General features: G+C 30.2%; 2 protein-coding genes across 2 annotated transcripts; one reads left to right on the plus strand and one right to left on the minus strand.

Moving 5' to 3' along the window:
• Positions 1-4,599: 4,599 nt before the first annotated feature.
• Positions 4,600-6,917, minus strand: LOC107916867 (ubiquitin-fold modifier 1). The gene is made up of 4 exons (XM_016846237.2): positions 6,663-6,917; positions 6,455-6,552; positions 5,363-5,395; positions 4,600-4,841 (listed from the first exon to the last, which is right to left on the minus strand). The coding sequence occupies exons 1-4, from the start codon at positions 6,728-6,730 to the stop codon at positions 4,774-4,776; spliced, it is 267 nt and encodes an 88-aa protein (XP_016701726.1). The 5' UTR covers positions 6,731-6,917; the 3' UTR covers positions 4,600-4,773.
• Positions 6,918-15,005: 8,088 nt separating this feature from the next.
• On the plus strand, positions 15,006-17,467 carry LOC107901395 (auxin transporter-like protein 3). Its single transcript, XM_016827389.2, has 8 exons — positions 15,006-15,305; positions 15,407-15,592; positions 15,704-15,816; positions 15,905-16,088; positions 16,180-16,277; positions 16,370-16,577; positions 16,651-16,908; positions 16,997-17,467. The coding sequence occupies exons 1-8, from the start codon at positions 15,150-15,152 to the stop codon at positions 17,186-17,188; spliced, it is 1,395 nt and encodes a 464-aa protein (XP_016682878.2). The 5' UTR covers positions 15,006-15,149; the 3' UTR covers positions 17,189-17,467.
• Positions 17,468-22,213: the final 4,746 nt, after the last annotated feature.

Here is a 22,213-nt window from a genome sequence, read left to right on the forward strand (position 1 = left end):
TTGTATGATCAAAAAAGAAAAAAAATAGTTGGGTGACCTCTATTGTAGTTTACCTTATACCTTTTTCCGGTTTTGGTTTATGTCAACCTAAAAAATTATAATTTTTTTTAAAAATAATTTAGGTGATGACATAACACGATCTCAAAGTGCAAGGTCCCCACGAGGACCAAAATTAAGAAAAACTGTCAAGTTCAGAGACTAATATAGAACATAACCAAGTTAAGAAATATTGTCAAGTTTGAGAACTAAATGTTGTCATATCCGTTTTACTTATTGTCTAACACCTTTCAATATTCGATAATCACATTAAACCCTAATTAAATTTAGTGCGGATCCTCAAAACACTAACTCAAAAGATTTTATTTAAATGATATCATACTCTCAGAACAAAATGGGATATTTTATGGGTTTAATGTACATTAGCTGTTGTTTGTCCACATGTATATTTCTAGACTTTGACTCTGGTTTGATACTCATTATCTCAAGATTTTGATGTCAGTTAATAGGTTAGTATGGGTTCAATAAGCTCTTACAATTTTATATTATATTTATAAAATCACAAATTAAAAAATTTGAAAACTTCTTACATTGCCCATATAAATTGTCTGTGCATCATTGATATTTGGGATACTTTTCTTCCTCCTTTCAATTTCCCAAAAAGTTAGAAATAAAATAAATTGAATGCAGATATATATTATATTATATTATATGCATATTTAAATAGTTGTCTCCAAAACTATCAAAGGCTTGAATTAAGAAAAAAAATTTGAGCAATGACTTAAATTGGATTCAGGTTAGATTTGGGTCAGGTTTATATAAAGTATCTAGATCAACTTTTAAGTTTAGGCTCGATCCGGTTTAAAAATAGGCTTAATTTAAGAGAGGTAAATTCGAGTCCGATTCGGTCCGCCCATATTTAATTTTTTAAATTAATTTTTATTTAAGAATAATTTTAAAATATATATAATGCACTAAATGCACTAAAAACATTAAAATAAAAATTTCCTAACACATTACAAATATGTTTAAAAGTATTTATATTAAAAGTCACTACCATAAATATAAAAAAAATTATTGTAGTAAATATAATTTTTAAAATTTTATATTTTGGGTTGGATTATTTAGTTGGATATTTTTTTTTTAAGTTTTAGGCAGTAGGTTTAATTGTTATTTAGTTAGTGATTTAATATAAGTATAAATATATATTATAACTCGAGTGTTCTATTTTTTTTAGGTTTTGAGTTCTATCCTTGGAATACTCAAGTGTTCCATTATAACACTACAAAATATTACAACTCGACCTGTCACATTTGCAGCACATCGCTAGATTATTGATTGTTTTTGTATTGATTTATAACCTCGGCACACATGCGCCAAGGTGCAGTTAGATAATCAGTAGAAGGTTTTGTATAGTTAGAGGTGCTCATGGGCCAAGTCAGGCCCATGCAAGGTATATAGATTAATTTTTCAAGCTCAGGCCTGTCCCAACCCAAAAAATGGGCTTACTTTTTGCCCAAGCCCGACCCAATTTAAGAAAGGTAAACACGGGCCCGACCCAACTCTAAAGGTAAACACGGGCCCGACTCAACTTGCCTATATTTGATTTTTTAGATTAGCTTTTATTTAAAAATAATTTTTAACAAAATAATACACTAAATACACTAAAAACGCAAAAATAAAAGTTTTCTAACACATTAAAAATAAATTAAAAAGTATTTATATTAACAAATACTACCATAAATATAATAGATATTTTCTTATATTAAAAAACACTAATAAATATAATAAACATTTTACTATATTTAATATAATTTTAAATTTTTACATTTTGGGTTGGGTTGAGTTATTTAGTTAGGTAAGTTTATTTTTTTTAGGTTTTGGTCAAAGGGTTTAATTGTTACTGGGTTAATGATTTAATATAAATATATATAATTATTATTTAACATACATAATTAATATAACTATTTTTTATCATAATGTATTCGGACCAGGTCAGGCTCGGGCTCGTGCCAAAAAAATCTTGTCCAAAGCCTAACCTATGTAAAAAACGAGCCTTAAATTTTACTCAATCTTATTTTTTGGCCTTGTATTTTTATCCAAACCCATTTATTTATTAGACAGGCACTATCAAGCCTTTCCTAAAACTTGACCCTTGCCTTGCTTGTTGATAGTTCGTGTAAAATAAGGCCCCTTAGCTAGTATCTCTTCTAATCCACATTTAATAAGACAGTTTAATAGCTTATCCGCCCCTTTGATTTCATTTATATTGAAGGACATCTTGTCCTTGTGTCTATCCCAAACTCTTTTGTCTTTCATTTAAAATTAGAAAGCCATAAACAAATAAGCCAAAAGGATTATTTATCAAGCTCCTCAATATAAACAAACCAAATTTTATTATCCATAAACCATATCTTACAAGAAACTGAGCTAGACCACGTAGAGAACTGTCCATCCCCTTTTACCTGCACAATTTGTACCAACTAGTAAGTTTTAACCCCACTTTGTACCCAACTTGTTACAAGAATATGTTGTGATTTTCATTTCCATAATGAAACATAGATTGACTTTCACTTTCCTAGTCAGGTATCCATAGTAGAATGATGTTAGGGATTGACTTAGACCCTTAACATTTCAACTAATAAAGATCACGACAAAGTGGGAGGCTTTTGGAAGGACAACCTATTGTAGCTCTTCCTCATTCAGGGTCGGCCCTGGGGCTCGTTTTGAGGTGCAGTCGCCCTAGGCTAAGGCTAAAAGGGGTTAGAAATTTTATTTATTTATCTTTTAATATGAGAAATTCTTTTTCAAACTAAAATAAAATAATTAAATGTCTAGGGTTTTCAATTATTAGCCATAAATACTTCATCTTCAACTCCTTGACTTCTCCAAACCTCTTCTAATTCCTAAATTCCAACTCCTACCATTAAAATTAAAAATGAATTTCAGTTTTCCTTAAAAAAAAATTGTTACTAACTTTCAACATTTTCTATTTTCCCATAACCATGGCCATGGAAGAAATTTTCTACAAATTAAATAGGGCTAAATTTGATTTGAGTAATACATCATTTATAAAATCATTAGCGTCAATCAATTGAAATTATTAATTTTTACTTTATATTTGAGAGATTGAGAGCCTCTCATCTGCAGTTTGCTGAATCTACCATTATTGTAGGTATAATTCTCCCTCCTACCTCTTCTTTCTTGTAATCTTTTCATTCTTAATTTGATGACATTTTTGGGTTTTAACTAATAAAGTCATTAAACCAGCCGTATTTTTAGCTTCTCCCCCTAATTCCTTTTTTGGTGACATAGGGTAGATTGAATGAAAAATATTTTTTTTTAAATTTTGCTAAAAAATATCTTATTCGCTTAATATAATAAATCATATTATTTTAATAAAATTACTAGTATATAATTTATTTTATTGTATTATATTTTATAAATTTTTTAAAAGAACCTGATTTATTATTTTGTCTTGGCCCAATCATCCACCATAATAGAGAGATTAACAACTCTCTCAATCCTAGAACCACTGTTCGTGTGGGATTAATTTGCAACACTATCATCTAACACAACATTCCTATCTTATAAGTTCCATCAACACCAACATTAACGTATCGATGCGTTCAAAAAACTATTTTTTTTCAATATTCCAGTAATCTCAGTAATTTTTGAAAAAAAAAAGAATTTAATATTTAAGTTTTTGAGAAAAAAAAACATGGATTTCATATTTTTTTCAAGAAAACTAAAATTTTAGGAAAAAAAAGAATTATTAGTTTATAAAAATATATTTTTAAAATTTTTAGAAGAAATTTGTAATTTTATATACAAAATAATATTTTAATACTTTTGGTTTTTATAATTTGAATATCTAATCTATATAAAATATTTTTATAATTTTAGAAAGAGAACATTTAATTTTTATATATTTTGAAATTTTAGAATTATAAAATCCTAAAAAATTCTAATTTTTTTTATATAAATTAAAAAATTGAAATTATAAAGAAACCTATATTTTTAAAAAAATTATAATTTCTGAAATTTTAGAACTTTTGCATTTTTATAATTTAAGTAATTTCAAATAAAAACTTGGATATTTTTAAGATTTTTTGGAATTTCATTTTTGTAGAAAAGTATCACGTGGTAGTATTATAGTGGTCCAAATGCACTGACACGTTATACTTTAACACCGTTAAACCCAAGTACATTTTTGGAAGACGGAACAAGTCATAAAAGGCAAATTGAACATTTAAAAACTTTAAATGCCACATTAAAAGTTTTGATAAAGTAAGAAGGGCAAATATGCAATTATCCCCTTTTAAAATGTCAAAATTTTCTTTTATTACAAATTTACAGTTTTTTCAATGTAGAAATTTTTGATTACTTTATAAATTTTCTTAGAATTCTTAGGAGTTAGGATTTCTGAAAATTTCCTTTCATTAATTTAATGTATCTTAAAATAAACTCGAACCCTAATCACATGATTAAAGAATAACTATATTGCTCAAACATCAAGTAATAAAATAAAAATATTACCAATAAAAAAACATCAAGATGAAATGAAACCAAACATTAACATGCATCAAACAAAATTCAGGGTCTTTAAATTATATTGCTCTTATATATTTTCTTTAGGAAAAAAGGAAGTTGCTATCCGTCATGTTCTACATCAAGTAAAAGTTTAAACATACATACCAAAACAAAGGATCCATAACCAAACAAAGTCATAACCAGTCTTCTCACTCAGAGATAACAAATGAAGTTTTTGTTATTTCAAAAGGCTCCCACCCTGTCACGGGGAATCAAGCGAAGTTCCGATCCATGTTTGAGGAACACATTTCCTGCCAAATCCAATCGAGTATTATAGGTAAACATAAATCATAAACTAAAACTGCAAAATCTTTTTATTGTTGTAACCACAGAATAGCTGTTTTATTTTCCGGCTTAGACGGAGATTCTATTTACATAAGTCATAATAGGATGAACATTCAACACAGACACCAAGCATCAGAAGAGAGGTAGAACAGACTTAACATAAACCATACTATAGGTTTTGATATTACTGAGGCTATTCATGATTAAGGCAGATAGGAAAAACAAGGACATAGCTGTAATTCACATCATTACGTTTTTCTGGAAGTATTCAACGAAAGTGAAACTTACACAGGAATGCCTGTCTGCTTAAATGATATCCTAAACTAATCTTACACGCCGGATTCTCAAAAATGAAAATATCGATGCTTATTTCAAGTGCAAAGTTTATAGAAAATGGTAAAATTTCAGGAGACTTGATAAAGAAGAGCAAATAAAATGAAGCTCTAAAACCCTAAAATTAGTCAACAACAATTAAGTGTCAGCATACCTGCACTTTGCTGAGGATTGATTCCCACGCCATCTGTTTTCAGAAAAAAACATAATATAATTCAATATAAAATGAAGTGGAAACCAACATATAATTTAGGATGAACATATTAAGATACCTAACATCATAGAGTTGACATGCCCATCTGATCGCAACTATATGCACATTTATATTTAAAACAACATAGTTGCAACTAGGATTATTGAAAAGTAAATTATAAAAATGGAGCCAAAGCTGCTTATGAAGAGTTAACCATGGAAAGTTTTGATTTATCAACAATTGGTTCCAACTATCCTTTATCGACAAACAGAACCAAATTTCAAGCAGAAGATAATGAATCCTTTCAAATATGATGAACTTGATTAGGCCATTTTTAATTGTTTGCTAAAGAGTATACAGTGTCTTTTCATTGTCTTGGCCTGCTTGATATTTTAGCTAATCTAACTGAAGGACAACCATATGTATAGAACAGATGGAGCACCGTAATGTGCTCCTCTGTACAAGTCTCTCATGTCATTACTAATCAATAAGACCGAACAACTCTAATTGACTTATGACCCATTCATTGAAAAACAATGAATAGCCTTTAACCATAGTTGACAATTTCTCATGAAATTAACACAATGTTTGCAGCCACAAATAAGTGAATACAGATGAATTTTAAGTAGGGGAACAAGATAATATAGCAAAGAAAAAAAAAGGCCCAAATGTTAAAAAAAATACTTTAAATAACATAATAGAAAATAAATAAAGAGATTGCACTTGAAAAAAGCATATAACATCTCCCAATTCTATCAAAATATTAAAAGAAAAACAATTATTTTGATCACGTATTTTTTTTTCATCATAGTTGCCTAAGAAAATCAGATTGTACTAAATTGAATTCAGCCTAATTCACCAATTATTTCGATTTCCTTTAAAAAAGGGCAAATTTGCTAATCTAAGCCAGTTTACATCTTCCAATTCCCAAATCCTAATTTAACAAAAAAAAGCATGTGATTTAATTGAGACATGCAAAAAGAAATATAAAATCACCAAAATCAATACTTAAATCCAAAAAAGAAAAAGAGCAGAGGGAACGAATTGAATTACCATTGGTGATGATAGCACTGGTTTGAGGAGGGACTTTGAATTCCTCGGCTGCGAATTTCAAGACGGCTGTAAAAGGGGCTGCTTCAGGCACGCTAAACCTGCAATTTCGAAAATCATATCAAAAATAAAAATCAAGATTAATAATCAAAATTAGGGAAAATTAAATCAAGCGATCGAACCCCCCCCAAAAAAAAAAAAGAGAACTCACACTTTGAAAGGGAGCTTAGGATCAGAGGTAAGAGTGACTTTAAAAGACACTTTCCCTCCGCTCGCCATTTCTCTCCTTCGCTTTTTCAGATTTCTGAAATTTTCCCAACAAAAAGAGATCTGATTATATATAATCTTTTTAATTAAATTTCTCGAAATTAATTTATAGATATCGCTAAAAATGAAAAGCAGTGAAAAAAATAGATTTCGAATGGGCTGGGTCTTGGCCTAAAAAAGAGCTGGGTTCATTGAGCCTGGACCTTTTGTTAGAAATATCATAATTAATTAAAGTCTTTATGCAAACTTTAGTCCTTGAAGTATACCGTTTTTTCACTTTAGTCCTTAAAGTTTTTTTCCTACTTTAGTCTCTAACGTTATCAGAGTTCCCAGTTTAGTCCTTAAAGTTTGTTAATTAAATACTAGATTTGGAGAGGAAAAATGAATAGGAATAAAGGAAGATTTAGTGCCTAGTCTCTCAACTTGTAACTTTTCCAACTATGGCCTCTGAATTCTTTTGTTCACATTAGTTTCAAAACTTGATAATTTTTATCCAATTTGATCTCTAAATTTAGATTCTGTTAAAGTGTGATAATGTGATACTTTGAGATTGAGCCACTAGAAACTTTTTTAATTTTTAAAAAATTATATCTTTATTTTTTAATTATTTTTATATTTTTTAAATTTTATATAAGTCTATTTAAAATTTTTATGCAACGATGAAGCAATTTAAAATGAATATATGATATTCATTCATAAATAGTTTATTTTTATAGTCTTTATTCATTTATCAAGTTGTATAAAATAACGAATATTATGATTAGATTAATAACTTTTTTTATCATTTCTGTTTTTTATTTTATATATTATAATATAATTATTAATATTATGAACATATTTTTAATGGTTTGCCAACATGTTTTATTTTAAATTAAATTAAATTAAATTTAGGTTTTTTAAGATATTTTCTTTCTCAATCCTTAAATCAGAGAATACATACAATTCAGCATGCTTGAACCCATAAACTCCTATATTAACAATAATACCAACGTCAGTCGAATCAAGATTCACTCCACATATATTTTCTATTTAATAATAATTGGGAAACACTTGAGTTGGAGTGTTAGGTTGAGATGGGCCGGCAATGCCCTTAGCTTTAGTACTTTGAGGGCCCAATGAAGAAGATATGATACCCAATTAGGCGCTTTTGGAGATTACCATAAAATTATATATGAAAGTCATAAAAATGTATGTAGTCAGCTCGAACTTTTTGGAGAAAATAAAAAAGGGAAAAAGGAAGGCAGAGAAGAGAACATGGAAGATGGAGCCAATGGCACAATGGCTGGGCCAAGCCTTAGATTCTGGTCTGACCCTTCCCATGTTACATGGTCCTTCACCATCCCACTTACTCTATCATTCATCTCCTTCCTTCAAATAATGTTATTTTTGGTTCATGGAGTTTTCTTTCTATGTGTCTAGTTTCCTTGCACTTACCATTTCACTTTCATCAATTTTTTAGGTTACAAATACATGCAATATCATCATCAAATTGATAATAGAATAATGATTAAACAAGACTCGTACATCGTAAAACTTAAATTAAATTTTGATTGAGAACTTACACATGGTATTTACACATAGTGAGGCTTGAACATTGAATCTCAAAGTTTTCAAAACTTCAACCTTACTATTAAGTTAATACCTCATTGAAAACCATTGATATTCATAATGAAATTAAGATTATCTAACGAGACTTAAATAAAATATAGAACTTAAAACTTAACTTAATTGATTGTTGAAATTATTTTAAATTTTTTAAGTGCAGTTTGTTCGTACTTAACAATTATCGTTCATGATTCAATTAAGATTATTAGAGCTTTGTTTAATATTAAGTGTAAAATAGTGTTCTAATAAAAAAAATTGAAGCTTAACTCAATTGATTGGGGATATTCTCGATTTTATGATGACGAGGATGGAAAGAAAGAGAGAAAAGGATTCTTCAATGAAACATCCTTTTAAGCACGTGGGACAATGCATCCATTGAAAGATTTAGAAGCTTTTGTTCTACCCAAAGCTATTATCTTCCCAAGAATTTAAAGCACCACAAAAGTGCTTTAAAATGCTATATACAGCTTCGCATGACATCATTAGGTAAAAGTAATACGAAGATTTTTGTATTAAGAATTAGATTATATTTAATTTTTTTATTAAAAATGAGTAAATTAGTTTTTATACGTTAGATCGAAAAGTAAATTAATTTTTTTGTTAAAAATTACATCCGTACTATTAAAAACTGGCGTGACTGACGAAATAACTAGATAGTGACACCTGACATGCCACGTGTATCTCATGCTGACATATTTGTTCTTAATAGTAGAAATAGATGAAATTTTTAACAAAAGGACCAATTTATCCTATGACCTAATGTATAAAAACTAATTTACCCATTTTTTTTAATAAATGAAACAAAATATATTTCAATTTCTAGCACAAGGACTTCCATGATAATTTTACCAACATCCTTCAAACTAATAAATTTACATCATATTAAATACAGATCGCATCTAGTTTAGTTCAATAAACTCATTTTTATTATTTTTTAACATATTAAAAACTATGTATTTATATTTATATCTCATATTTTTATAATTAAATTTAAATAATTAAAAAAAAATCTCATTATGTTCCTTTACTTGAGATATCTAGTTTATGAAAGGATCACCACCTTTTCCTTTCTTTTTTTAATCAATCATTTGAGAGAAAAAAAATCAAAATTTATAACAAAAGATGGAGATGATTATCCATTATCATACAATCAAAGCTTGATGGAATTGCCCAACTAACGACAAAAGGTCATGTAAGAAAATGTAACATTTCAACTAATTTTCCTAGGTTTTCCCATGATTAGTCAAGTTGCACCATTTCATAAGGGTTAAAATTTGTTCCAAGTGTCCGTACCATTTATACATTTGAAATTTAGTTATTTTACTTTTCGAATCTAAAAATATAAGGTCAATTATTAATATTGTTAAATTCGAGTTCATTACAACACCATTTTCTTTAGTTACATGGTTACAAAGTGAGTACATTTTTTTTTATTTCAATTTAACAAAAAAAATTAATAGTGTTAGCAATTGGACTAAATACTGAAATCTAAAAGGTAGAGTCACTGAATTCTTAAAAACAAAAGTACAAAGAGTGCAGGGACTTGTGTCATATTTTAACCTTTTCTAGAACAACTGCCCGATATAATAATATTTTGCTATAACAATCAAGTTTTTAGTAAAACCGATTTTTTATGTTTTATTTTAACATTCTATAACAATTTTTCACTTATAAAAGCAACAATCATATAGTTATGAAGTATATTCTTTATTAAATTAGTTTTCTATAACAACACATTAATTATCTAAAATTTTAAGTAAAATTATAGATATTTCTTGTAAGCAAGCATGTTAATTATAATTTATTAAATAAAAATGATCATAATTAAAATATTATTTCAATAAAATGTTTAAATTTCACATGAAAAAAATCTATTAATCATATATATTTTATTAAATGAAATAATCTTTGGTGGGTGGAATTAAATATTCAATAAACTATTAAAGATATAGTTTTAACATATGCAAAACATAGAACAACTACGTTAAAAGAAATGGAGAAGGGAGGAAAATAGAGGGAGAAGCAGAAGAGAATAAAAAATAAAGAAAAAAGAAAAGTTAAAAAAATATAAAAGAAAAAATTTATATTGCTCAAAATGAAAAAAAAATATAGGGAACGGTTGTATAAATTAACCTAAAATTTTTGTTTGAAACGATGATTTAATGTGTCACGTCAGCTTACCATTACACCATTAATGACAATTAACAGGTCAATGACTAAAATATTACAACGCGATAACGTAAGTGACTAAAACGTAACATTTCAAACATAAGTGACTAAAATGTAATATGAGGTAAACATAAAAGTAGTAATGCATCACATGCTGGACGTTTTTTTTTTAATTTTATTGATGTGATTCTCACTTTCTTTCGTTTTTGAACATAATTTTCACTTTCCTCATTTAATGAAAATTCACAATATATTCTATGGTTGATTACAACAATTATTTCTATAACAACATGTTATAGGTGTATGATAGACATCTCTTTACAACAGACAAAATCGTAATAGACAAATAGGGCTATTATAGAGAGAGTTGATTGTATTTATATTTTTTTAATAAAAAATGTTAAAATATGTCATAAGTCCATGTACTCTTCACAAATTTAAAATTTAGTCCCTATACTTTTATTTATAGGAATTTAATCTATCTACTTTTCAAATTTCAAAATCCAGGTCCAACTGTTAATACTATTAAAAGTATTTTTGTTAAATTCAAATTCATTACAGTGTCATTTTTTTAGTTGCATTATTACAAAGTGAGATTTTTTTTTATTTCAAAATGTCACATCAATAAATTTGACAAAAAAATAATATTAACAATTGGACCTGAATATTAAATTTTAAAAAATAAAAAACTAAATTCTTGAATATAAAAATATAGGGACTAAAATCCAAATTTATAAAAATAACCTATGGCATATTTCAACCTCAAATTAGATTATCACTCAAAAGAATTGAGATTTGTTAACTTGTTTTGTTCGCCGACGATCAATCCACATCCTATCTGATCTAAAGGTCTCGTATCGTTTTCTTTTTCCATTCACATTCATTTTCCCAGCATCCAAACAAAGGTGAAATCATGAAATTATGATCAAATTGGAAACTTTGAAAAAAAGAAAAATAACTGAAAGTTGATGCATCACTAATCCACTCGATCCCCAAGTCAAAGTGGGGCATTCCAAAATAAGCTTTCGAGCTTTTCGCAGCTGTTTTGGTCCCCCCTCCCCCCCGGTTATCTTTTTCCCCAGAAAGACTATCCTCTTGCTCTCACATGGGAAAGTTGCTCCATATGCACTAAACGGCAACGAGTTGAATATCTAACTAACATTTTAAGTTTAAATTTTATAGGTAGGCAAAGGAATTTTGGAAGAATTTTACTTTCCATTCATTTAAGGTTGGATTTGGTCTAACCCCAAATCTAATAAGAGCTTATTCTAACAACAAAATACTAAAAGGTTTATTTATTTTGTTATTTTGACCGTTATTCTTTTTTTTGGGTTATTTTGACTCTCAATCTTTAAAATTTAATCAAATTGCTTATTTTTTGGTTAAATAACTAGCTGAAGTATTACAATTTTAACAATATTGATGTGGCCACTCATATGACAGTCCACGTGTAATTCATAAAAATTTAAAAAATTAATAAAAATATTTAAAAATTCAACAAATTAAAAAAAAAGAGTTCATAGCAACTTTTAGAAAAATCTGTGAAGTATACATTTAAAATAAATTCAAAATTTCAAAACTTAAAATTAATAATAATAAAAATCGAGTTGAAGTAAAACATCATTCAAAAACAATAAAAATCCTGATTCAACCAAATCAAACACATCCCTAATTATATCAATGTTAGAGAATATTAAATTAGAGATATTCATCCCTAAAATAATATTAAACTAATTTTTATGATTAAAATCTCACCACATAATATATATTTTTGTTTCTCAAAAATATTCATTAGAGCGAATCCAATGACTAATTTTTTGTGTTCTGTAAATCCATTAAGGCGGTAGAGATAGACCTATCCATGGGTCGGGTCACCTGGCTTGACCCCAGAAATGAGAGTATTTGGATAAAAATATAGGTCTGAAAAATAGGTTTGAGCAAAAAAAAAAAGGCATGTTTAGAAAACGGGCTCGGCCCAAATATGAAAAAAAATTGTTGCTTTTCCTTGCTTTTTTTATTATTACTATTTTATTGTTATTTTTTTCACTATTTTGCTACCATTTCACTATCATGTTGGTACTATTTTGTTAGTATTGTTTGGATATTGTATAACTTTTGTTTTATTATTAATTTTGTTACTATTTTAGAGGCATTTACTTGTTAAATTGTACATATCTTAATGTTATTTAAGTACATATATATATGTTTATTTTTAATTTGTTGAGAAACATTTATTTTAATATTTTTAGTATTTTGATATATTATATTTTATTTAAAAGTAAAAAATTAATAGGAGTAGACTAGGTCGGGCCTGGGTTTTAACATTTTTATTTAGTCTGTATTTGGGTAAAATCTTAAGCTTATTTTCCAGACCAGGCCCAAACCTAATAAATAAGGTTAAAATTTTAGTTGGACCCGGCCCGGTCCATAGACATCTCTTGATAGACATTAATCACGAATTTTAAAACTATTCCACATGCAAGGTGAACAATCAAATTTTACGTTATTTTTTTTTATTTTTTATTTTTTATTTCAGTCGAAAGAATCCTTCATGATTAGAACTAAATGGAATTTAAACAAATGAAAAAAAAAAAAAGCATGGTGGCGATTGTGGTGTAATTACGAAAGGTGCTTGATTAAAGGCAGTCAAAATAATGACAAGTATCATTTTCGAGCTGTCTAATTACCTTTTGCCTAACATCTCCTTTCTATTACAATGTGAAAAGCCTGAACTTACAGCCAAACCACAATCATGTTTTAATTTGCCTTGCATTAAAGCAACGCGTCAAATGATATTGTATTGAATTATCATTTTTGGTAAAAAGTTTTTTCCCCCTAAATATTCCCTTCCCTTTTACATCTTCACTTTTAACCTATTATTCATATTTTTGTCTCTAAAATTCGAATATGCATTTTTCTTAAAAACTGCAATGTACTTACGACTAATTAAAATAAATCTAAAACAAACACAGTAAAATTCGAGATTTAAATACCAACTTTATACCGCTTGAGAAATAGTGTTCAATAGAAAACAACATTGATATATAGGTCCAAAATATAAGGCTTTAAAGGGTCTAAGTTATGTTTTCCTTTTCTCATGTTTGCCACAGAAGTAAGCAAAATGAAAAATGCTAGGTTGCTTGTGGTCTTACGTATATTTTCTAGAAATAACAGTTTATGAGATTAAACATTTTTTGAGTACGTAATTGTTTTTTATTTATAATATTATTATTATTTCTTTAAAAAAACAATATATTTTGTCACCGTGCTTAATACTTAGTAAGTATTAAAATAAAAATATCCTTAAAATTGAAAAGAATCGCATAAATTAATATTGACATTTGGGTCTCTTCAGTGGTGTAATATTGGACTTCCTCGACCAAATATTCATTTGTATATGAAAAAGTACGTACTACAATTATGTATTTAGACAAACTTAGTTCTCATGTTATTATTATGTTATAACAATTTTGATATATGCTTAAAGGAAAGAACTTTTATCAAATTCTGTTGATGAATAGGGTACTTCGTCGGATATAAATTTAATTTAAATATTAATTAAAAATAAATATATTATTATTTTTGAATAATAAAATAGATTTTTTGGACATACCGAAAAACAAATTTTGGCAAGGGATGAAATGACATGCTAACTCAATTATTCCCTTAATTTGAACATGTCGCCATAATCTAAATAAAGCCACCTAATTGTGACTTCTAAAAGCGAGAGCATTTCAAGATCATGGTCGGATACAAAAACTACCCCCGCAAAATAATAATAATAAAAGACCTAATCAGTAATATTCTCATCTAATCAACCCCTTCAATCTTGGTTTAGATTTAATTTGACACCTTTGAAAATTATATATATTGTAAAGCCAGTTGGCACACGTGTGGTACTAATCATGTTTAGCACCAAAGCTCACTCCCTGTAATCATTCACTACCATCCTTTTTAGCCTACCCCAACATCTCCCCTCCCCTAACATTCATACTCAAATCAATTACACTAATCCTTTCTCTCCCCCACTTTCTTATCTTTTTTTTAATTTAGTCCTTGAGGACTAAATAAATTCTTTTTTGTATTTGATTCAATACCAATCAATGTTGAATGGCTTTCTTTTATGATGAAAATAGGACACATAGTGGACCACCCGCTCGTGCAATGCATGAGAGCATGGACCCATCACCTTCCTGTCAGCCCCAAAGGAAGAAATAACACTGAAATGAGCTTGTCACCCATGGGGGACATTGATGCATCAACCCACCAATGAATGCTAAAGCTATAACCAACTTAGGAAATATCATGTTATCTTTTTTTCGTATTAAGAAATGTAAATCCCGATTATTTACAACTTATATATTTTTTCATTCACAAAAAACGGCGTACTAACCTTTTAAACATGTATATACATGTACTAGTATTCAGTAACTAGCTAGGTCCCCACAGGGGTGACTCAATTATTGCTCAACAAATTCTTTTACTATATTTAAAAAAGAAAAAGGAAAAAAAGAAAAGAAAAGAGTATGGCAGCTGCTTAACTAGTAGTAGATAGGGAAAAGCAGCACTTAGGTTTATCTATAAAAATAGACTTAAATCACTCCATCACTGCCCCCCCAACATTGCTATTGAAGCTTACAGTATCATACCAAAAAACATGGCTTCTGAGAAGGTTGAAACAGTAGTAGCTGGAAACTATATAGAAATGGAAAGAGAAGAAGGGGATTCCAAGTCTGCAAAGAACAAACTATCAAATCTCTTTTGGCATGGTGGTTCAGTCTATGATGCATGGTTCAGCTGTGCTTCTAACCAGGCACACTTTCTTCACTTTGTTGCCAACTTGTTTCTTCTTACACATTTTGTCAACCACTTTGAGCTAATCTTTTTCTATGTTGTTTATGAAATTGCATATAGGTTGCTCAAGTTCTACTTACACTGCCATATTCGTTCTCACAACTGGGAATGTTATCTGGGATTTTGTTCCAACTTTTTTATGGCTTAATGGGAAGCTGGACAGCATACCTTATAAGTTTACTTTATGTGGAGTATAGAACAAGGAAAGAAAGAGAAAAGGTTGATTTCAGGAATCATGTAATTCAGGTACCAAGTTTTTACCTTTTTTTTCTCATACTGAATGTTCTTTCAGAAAGCAAAAGAAAAAAAAAGTTACACATTTTTTTGGGTTCTTTTTGCAAATTTTTTTCATGGCAGTGGTTTGAAGTTCTGGATGGATTGTTGGGGAAACATTGGAGAAACATAGGTCTATTTTTCAACTGCACTTTTCTGCTGTTTGGATCAGTGATTCAGTTAATTGCCTGTGCTAGGTAAATAAACATAAAGAATCATAATTAATGCTTACAATTTGGATGTTTTTATCCATTTGTTCTGATTTTGCATTAATGGAATATACAGCAACATCTACTATATAAATGACAACCTTGATAAGAGAACTTGGACGTACATTTTTGGAGCCTGCTGTGCAACAACTGTGTTTATTCCTTCATTCCATAACTACAGAGTTTGGTCATTTCTTGGCCTTATGATGACTTCTTACACTGCATGGTACCTGACAATTGCCTCCCTTCTCCATGGACAGGTACATGACATAGCAGCTTTATACATATATATGATCTGTCATGTTTTATTCTCTATCCCTCAAAAATTCTCTTTGTTTTTACATGGGAAAGATTGATGGGGTGAAGCACTCAGGTCCAAACAAGATGGTTCTCTACTTCACTGGAGCCACCAACATTCTTTACACCTTTGGTGGTCATGCTGTCACTGTGTGAGCATTTCAACCTAAAAAATCTATACATCTTTTAGTGATATAATTGGACTTGGATTATAATCATTGTTAAATATATGTTTTAATTGTAGGGAGATCATGCATGCTATGTGGAAGCCACAAAAGTTCAAAATGATATACTTGATAGCAACACTTTATGTGTTAACCCTAACTTTACCATCAGCTTCTGCTGTTTACTGGGCTTTTGGGGATTTGCTTCTTACCCATTCCAATGCTTTATCATTGCTACCAAGGTCTGGTTTCAGAGACACTGCTGTTATTCTCATGCTCATTCATCAGGTCTGTGTTTATGAACTTCAGATTCATTCATGGTAGTGAAAAAGTATGTAAACTAACTTCTTTTTTTTTTCAGTTTATTACATTTGGATTTGCCTGCACTCCTTTATACTTTGTGTGGGAGAAATTCATTGGGGTGCATGAAACCAAGAGTGTGTTCAAGAGAGCACTGGCTAGACTCCCTGTAGTGATCCCAATCTGGTTCTTGGCTATTATCTTCCCTTTCTTTGGCCCTATCAATTCAACTGTTGGATCTCTCCTTGTCAGCTTCACTGTTTACATTATCCCTTCATTAGCACACATGATTACTTTTGCACCTTCATCCGCACGAGAGGTTAGCCATACTTTTTGTTCAATTATCATCATCATTACCCTCTCAATAACTATTACTGATGTTTTCTTCTTTGTTTTCTGTTTTGCAGAATGCAGTGGAGAGACCACCATCATTCCTTGGAGGGTGGGCGGGCATGTACTCCATCAACATCTTTGTTGTAGTATGGGTGTTGATTGTGGGATTTGGATTTGGAGGATGGGCAAGCATGCTTAATTTCATACAACAGATTAATACATTTGGTTTATTCACCAAATGCTATCAATGCCCTCATAAGGCTTGAACTATATGGATTTATTATCATCTTCTTCCCAAATGATTAACAAAGTTTTAAGATACTTTTCTTTTTAAGTGTGTAAAGAGGTTGGCATTTGTAAGTTGTAACTCTCATTCCCCCTTTCTTTCTTTTATTTTTGGGTTTGTTCTTGTAAGAGAGCTATATATTATATATTATTAATGGTTTCTATATGAAGGTGTGATGGCAATGATGGCCACCCCTAAACAAACCTAATCTCTTAAGCCTATGATATTTTTATGGGATTAACCCCCTCCATTTATGTCATCCCTGTCATGCAATGATATTTTTTATTCATAATTTATATATATCAAATCTATTCTATTCTATTCATCTCATGAATCTCCTTTCCCCACATATATCACAAAGTTTGATATATATATATAAAGCCTTTTCATTGCCTTCCAATGGGAAATAAACAACAAATACAATAGTTTTTTTTCACTTGTCACCCCACAATCTTAAACCATGATTAGTCTATATTTGATAAATTTAGAATTTGGACTTAATGGTCCCCATGGACCAACTATGAAATCCTAATAAAAGGGTCAGAAACTTATCTAATGGTATCATATATCTTTATTACCCACTGTTCACTGGTAGGTTTATATAAATTTTTGCAGCAAAACTAAATCACTTCAAAAAAGCTCACATCCCATGTGAGAGCAATGCAAAAAAAGATTATAGTATATAGTGTATGATAGCTTGTGGAAGTGTGCTTGCAATTACAAATACAACCAGTGGACAATGGGCATTTGTAACTATTGGGAAGCAAAAGCCTTGCCTAAAGGGTGATGGGGTGTGTTAGAACTTCAATTATAGAGGGCCTAATTTGACAGAATATGGTTTGTCCTTTAGGCATTTAAAGGGTCTATTATTATTATTATATTGTTTAAAAACAGGGTCTTATCTTCATAACTCAAAAATTGGAGGTTTGCCTAATTTGAAGTGTTCCCTTTGTACATTGTGTTTGACCACAAATGAAACGAGCACACAAGTTTCAAGGGTTCAACCATTTGGTGCTTGGAAATTAGCTATATAAATTATTGGTGTCCTCCACATGAGGGGATTTGGGGTTTTTAAAACCCTTTTTAAATTGTAGGACCATACCCGGCCCCTTCATAATTATTGCGTTGCATGTTTGGTACATATGTGCCACTGAACCATGTAACCAGCTGGCTTGGGTTTCTGGGCTAGGGGACCTTAAAGAAGTGAACCACTTAGCCAAGGTGTTAAGGGTTAGGGTTCATGGTCCTGTGGACCCATGGGCTTGTTGGGCTCATTATGACTACCTATCTTCATTGCTAAAGTGACACATTCACTTCTTTGAAAAGGGAAAAATAAAGTTGAACGAATATATATATTAGAAAAGAAGAAGAAAAAAAAGGCAAACCTAATCTCTTAAGCCTATGCAAACTAAAAAGCCATATTCCCTTTCTAAACCTAATCTCAAGCAAACTCAATAGAGCAAAAAAAGAAAAGAAAAGGTAAAATAAACAACCTTCCAAAGAAAAGATGGCAAGGGAAAGTAACATGTCATTTGGTATTCATTCACATGACTTTTATGTGTTAAAACTATGTAGTAGGACCTACTAACATAGTCCCCTATACGTACGACAACAAAAGTATACTTTAACATGTCAGCATTTTTTAACGTTCATTTAAAGCATTATTGTATGTCCATAGATTAAATTGCTCAATTTTATAATAAAGAAATTGGTATATGCCGTCGATAGATTTTTAAAAATGACGGAATTTTAAGGACTAAAATGGTAATTTGAATTAATTAGAGAGGAAGGAGAGGTGTTTTAAAAAGTTTGGCAAAATGAAGGTTGAATTGGTTGGTAGAAGGGGGTATTCAAACATGATGAGTCCCCATCAAAACCCTAACACTATCCAAGATGAGACTGTATTATTGTGTGGTTGGTGTCAAGGAATATATTAATTTCTCAATAATTTTTGTTGCTCCTCCGATAATCAATGAATCTAACTATCCACTTGAACAATTGCTTTTGACCGTTCACACCTAATTGATCTTCATTTGATTTATCAAGCAAATGATTGGGGAAAAAAGAAACCCTAAATTCACTTATTCCCTTTGGATATTTATTGATAAATCTGAAAAAAATTTATGTAGTATTTTTTTATATAAATATTTTTTAATCTTTTTATTGCCTTTTAAAAATTTTGTGTTAGTATTTATTTATAATTAAATTAATTAGTAAGGGATAAATCAAGATATTAATTTTTTTATTTTGTATAATCATGGCTGTTCTCATCCATTTTTGGTAAAAAGAGTTTAATTGTTTATAAGAATAATCTAAAATAAAATATTTAAAACATTTTTAAATTAATGTTTATATATATATTGATTCAACAATGTCAAAAATTTTACTTAAAACAATTAGCTCTGCTTGAATTAGATTTTTTTCATTTAACGTTCACTCGTAAAATCGAACGAACTAAATAGATAGCCCAACCCGGCCCTCCATGGTGTAGATTTTAGTTTAGTGTAGAGACAAGCAATTGGCAACAGAGGGACATGTCCAAAGGCATTTAATACTAAAACCCCTAGTACTTGTATGCATGCAGCTTGTAACCTTATGGTAACAAAGAATCAAATCTTTCTTCATCATAAATTTTCATGCAAGGATGATCCAACAGTCGGGATAAAGTAGACGTGTGTGGTAGGGTTCTATCAGAGACATACCAATTTATGATTGAAGTGACGTGTGTCATTACATGGTTGGATTTTCATTATGACATCATCATCATCTTCTTCAACTCACTTTGTGTCACCAGTATTATTCCTCTAATTACATAGAATTTGCTTGCTTTTAAAGGATAATTTGGTGGATTTATTTAAATGGGATAACAAGTTGAGAGGCAGCACCTGTTTATGAACAGTACATTGGCATCACAATTCAACTCAGAATATCATGGACAAACTAAGTACCCCCTTCGCCCTCTTATGGTTTTTTCTTGCAGCCACACACACACAAATGTTTCAATTGAGCTGAAATGTTAGACCAGAAGCATCATGACAGGACATTTACTATAATTATTGTATACTCTGTTTCATGCCATTTTATCAGTACTTGAACTGTCATACATACAAACTCTTGGAAACACACATATCCTTACATTCTTTTTTTCTTCTTAGAATGTTTTTATCATGTTACATATATACGATAAAAATAAATGAATTATTGAGATCTTATAAGATCTATAATCTTATTATTTGAATGGTACCATATACCCCAATCATACAGGAAAAAGAAAAAGTAGCATTACTCTTGCCACGATTTCTTGCAAGACTATAACATTTTACAAATACTAGTTTGATCGAGTGGTAAAAGAGTTCAGGATTCAAGTTTATTGAGTGAAGAATGCAAAATCGGAGAACTTTACCCTTCATTTAAGAATCCTAAATTGATCCATGCTGTTGTTTTGACTTAAGTTTTTATGTACACTGAACCCAAAGCCGAAAGGGGTCATCAGATCAGTCCCCCCAAAAAGAAAAGGTGACTACTCGTAGAATGGCAATGTCAATGGCTCAGCGAGTCATAGTATTGGGTCCAGTCATGGAGAAGTTTCTTTCTACACTGAAATAAAACTATGTTGTGCTTCTTCATGATGGGTCTTTGTCCTACTGCTTTGTAGGGGCTAATCTAAATTCCTCTAGTGGAAAACAGGTAGAAGGTAGACTGAAGGGGAAGGGCGCATAGTCGTTTTCTCCATATGAACTAATATTTGCCAATTGATTGCCTATGGCCCATTTATATAGCTGCAGTCTGGTTTCAGCAATATTCGAGATAACCCATCTTCCCAATGAGAATAGAAATAACAAAAACAGTTATTTCTAGATCCCAAAACTGCTTTCACATAGTCTTTTTGGTGTAAACCCAGATAACTTGTGTTTTCCGGGTTCAGATTTGTGTTCTCACCATTGTTGGGGCTAGGCTGCTATCACCTCAACTAACAACTTGTTGCTATTGCATTGACATAATCAACAGCAAACTAGTGCCAATTTGGGTATCAAGTCGTATACGCAATATGTCTCGTCCCTGTGCCATGGCCCTTGAATAACTTATGTACAAACACCATTGGACTGCCTGTGTTGGAACTCTCAATAAACTTTAAGCTTTTGACGTGTAATTCCCAGCAGGATGTTTCATTTCATGTCTCACATACACACATTAGGTCCTGCAATTCTGATTAAACAATCTCAATCTTAATCTTAGCATAACATGATTGAAACAAAGACCTCTGGGCACAAATCATGGCGTTGGAGAGCGCATGGAATATGCATTCTGCCCTCCTGTAACAATCTCTAGACTGTTGTTATTCAAAGCAACCACTTCGATTCAGAGAATATTCAACCGATGGTTAGTATTCAAAATGTGAAGAGGCAAAAGTGATTATAAAGAAAAGGATACCAAATCCTCAAGTTGCAACATAAGGCTATGACAATAATTCGTCAAGTACCATGTCATGGGAAATACTATTACTGGTAGCCCTATCTTCAATATGTTTATGTGCCAGTGTGTGCATGTAATTATACACACACATTAATTGAATACATACTCTGTGAAGTCAGCAACTCATCAGATTATGTCCTGTAACAAATAAATTATTAAAGAAGTGTAAATAATCTCTCTTATATCCTTAGTTTATATGTAACACTGAAGAAAACTAATAGAAGCATATTGGATTATCAGAAAGTACTTCTCAGTATTTCTTTCCTACTTTAAATGGTTCAGTTACATGGTCAGCAAAACTGAATTCATCTGTAGCCAGAAATACCATCAATGACAGGTATACATTGGCATAAACAACAATAATTTAGGACAAATGGAGCAAGTGGGTGGAATAATTGAACTAAAGATATTAGCATGAACATGCCAATTCCTCAACGATGACCAAGGGAACTAGAAGTCTGCACAACCATCTACACAGAAAACTGTTTCTCAACATTATTTTCATCTGATTTCAAAATAACTTCGGCAACAA

The sequence above is a fragment of the Gossypium hirsutum genome, chromosome D06 (genome assembly GCF_007990345.1).
Source record: "Gossypium hirsutum isolate 1008001.06 chromosome D06, Gossypium_hirsutum_v2.1, whole genome shotgun sequence".
Lineage (NCBI taxonomy): Eukaryota > Viridiplantae > Streptophyta > Magnoliopsida > Malvales > Malvaceae > Gossypium > Gossypium hirsutum.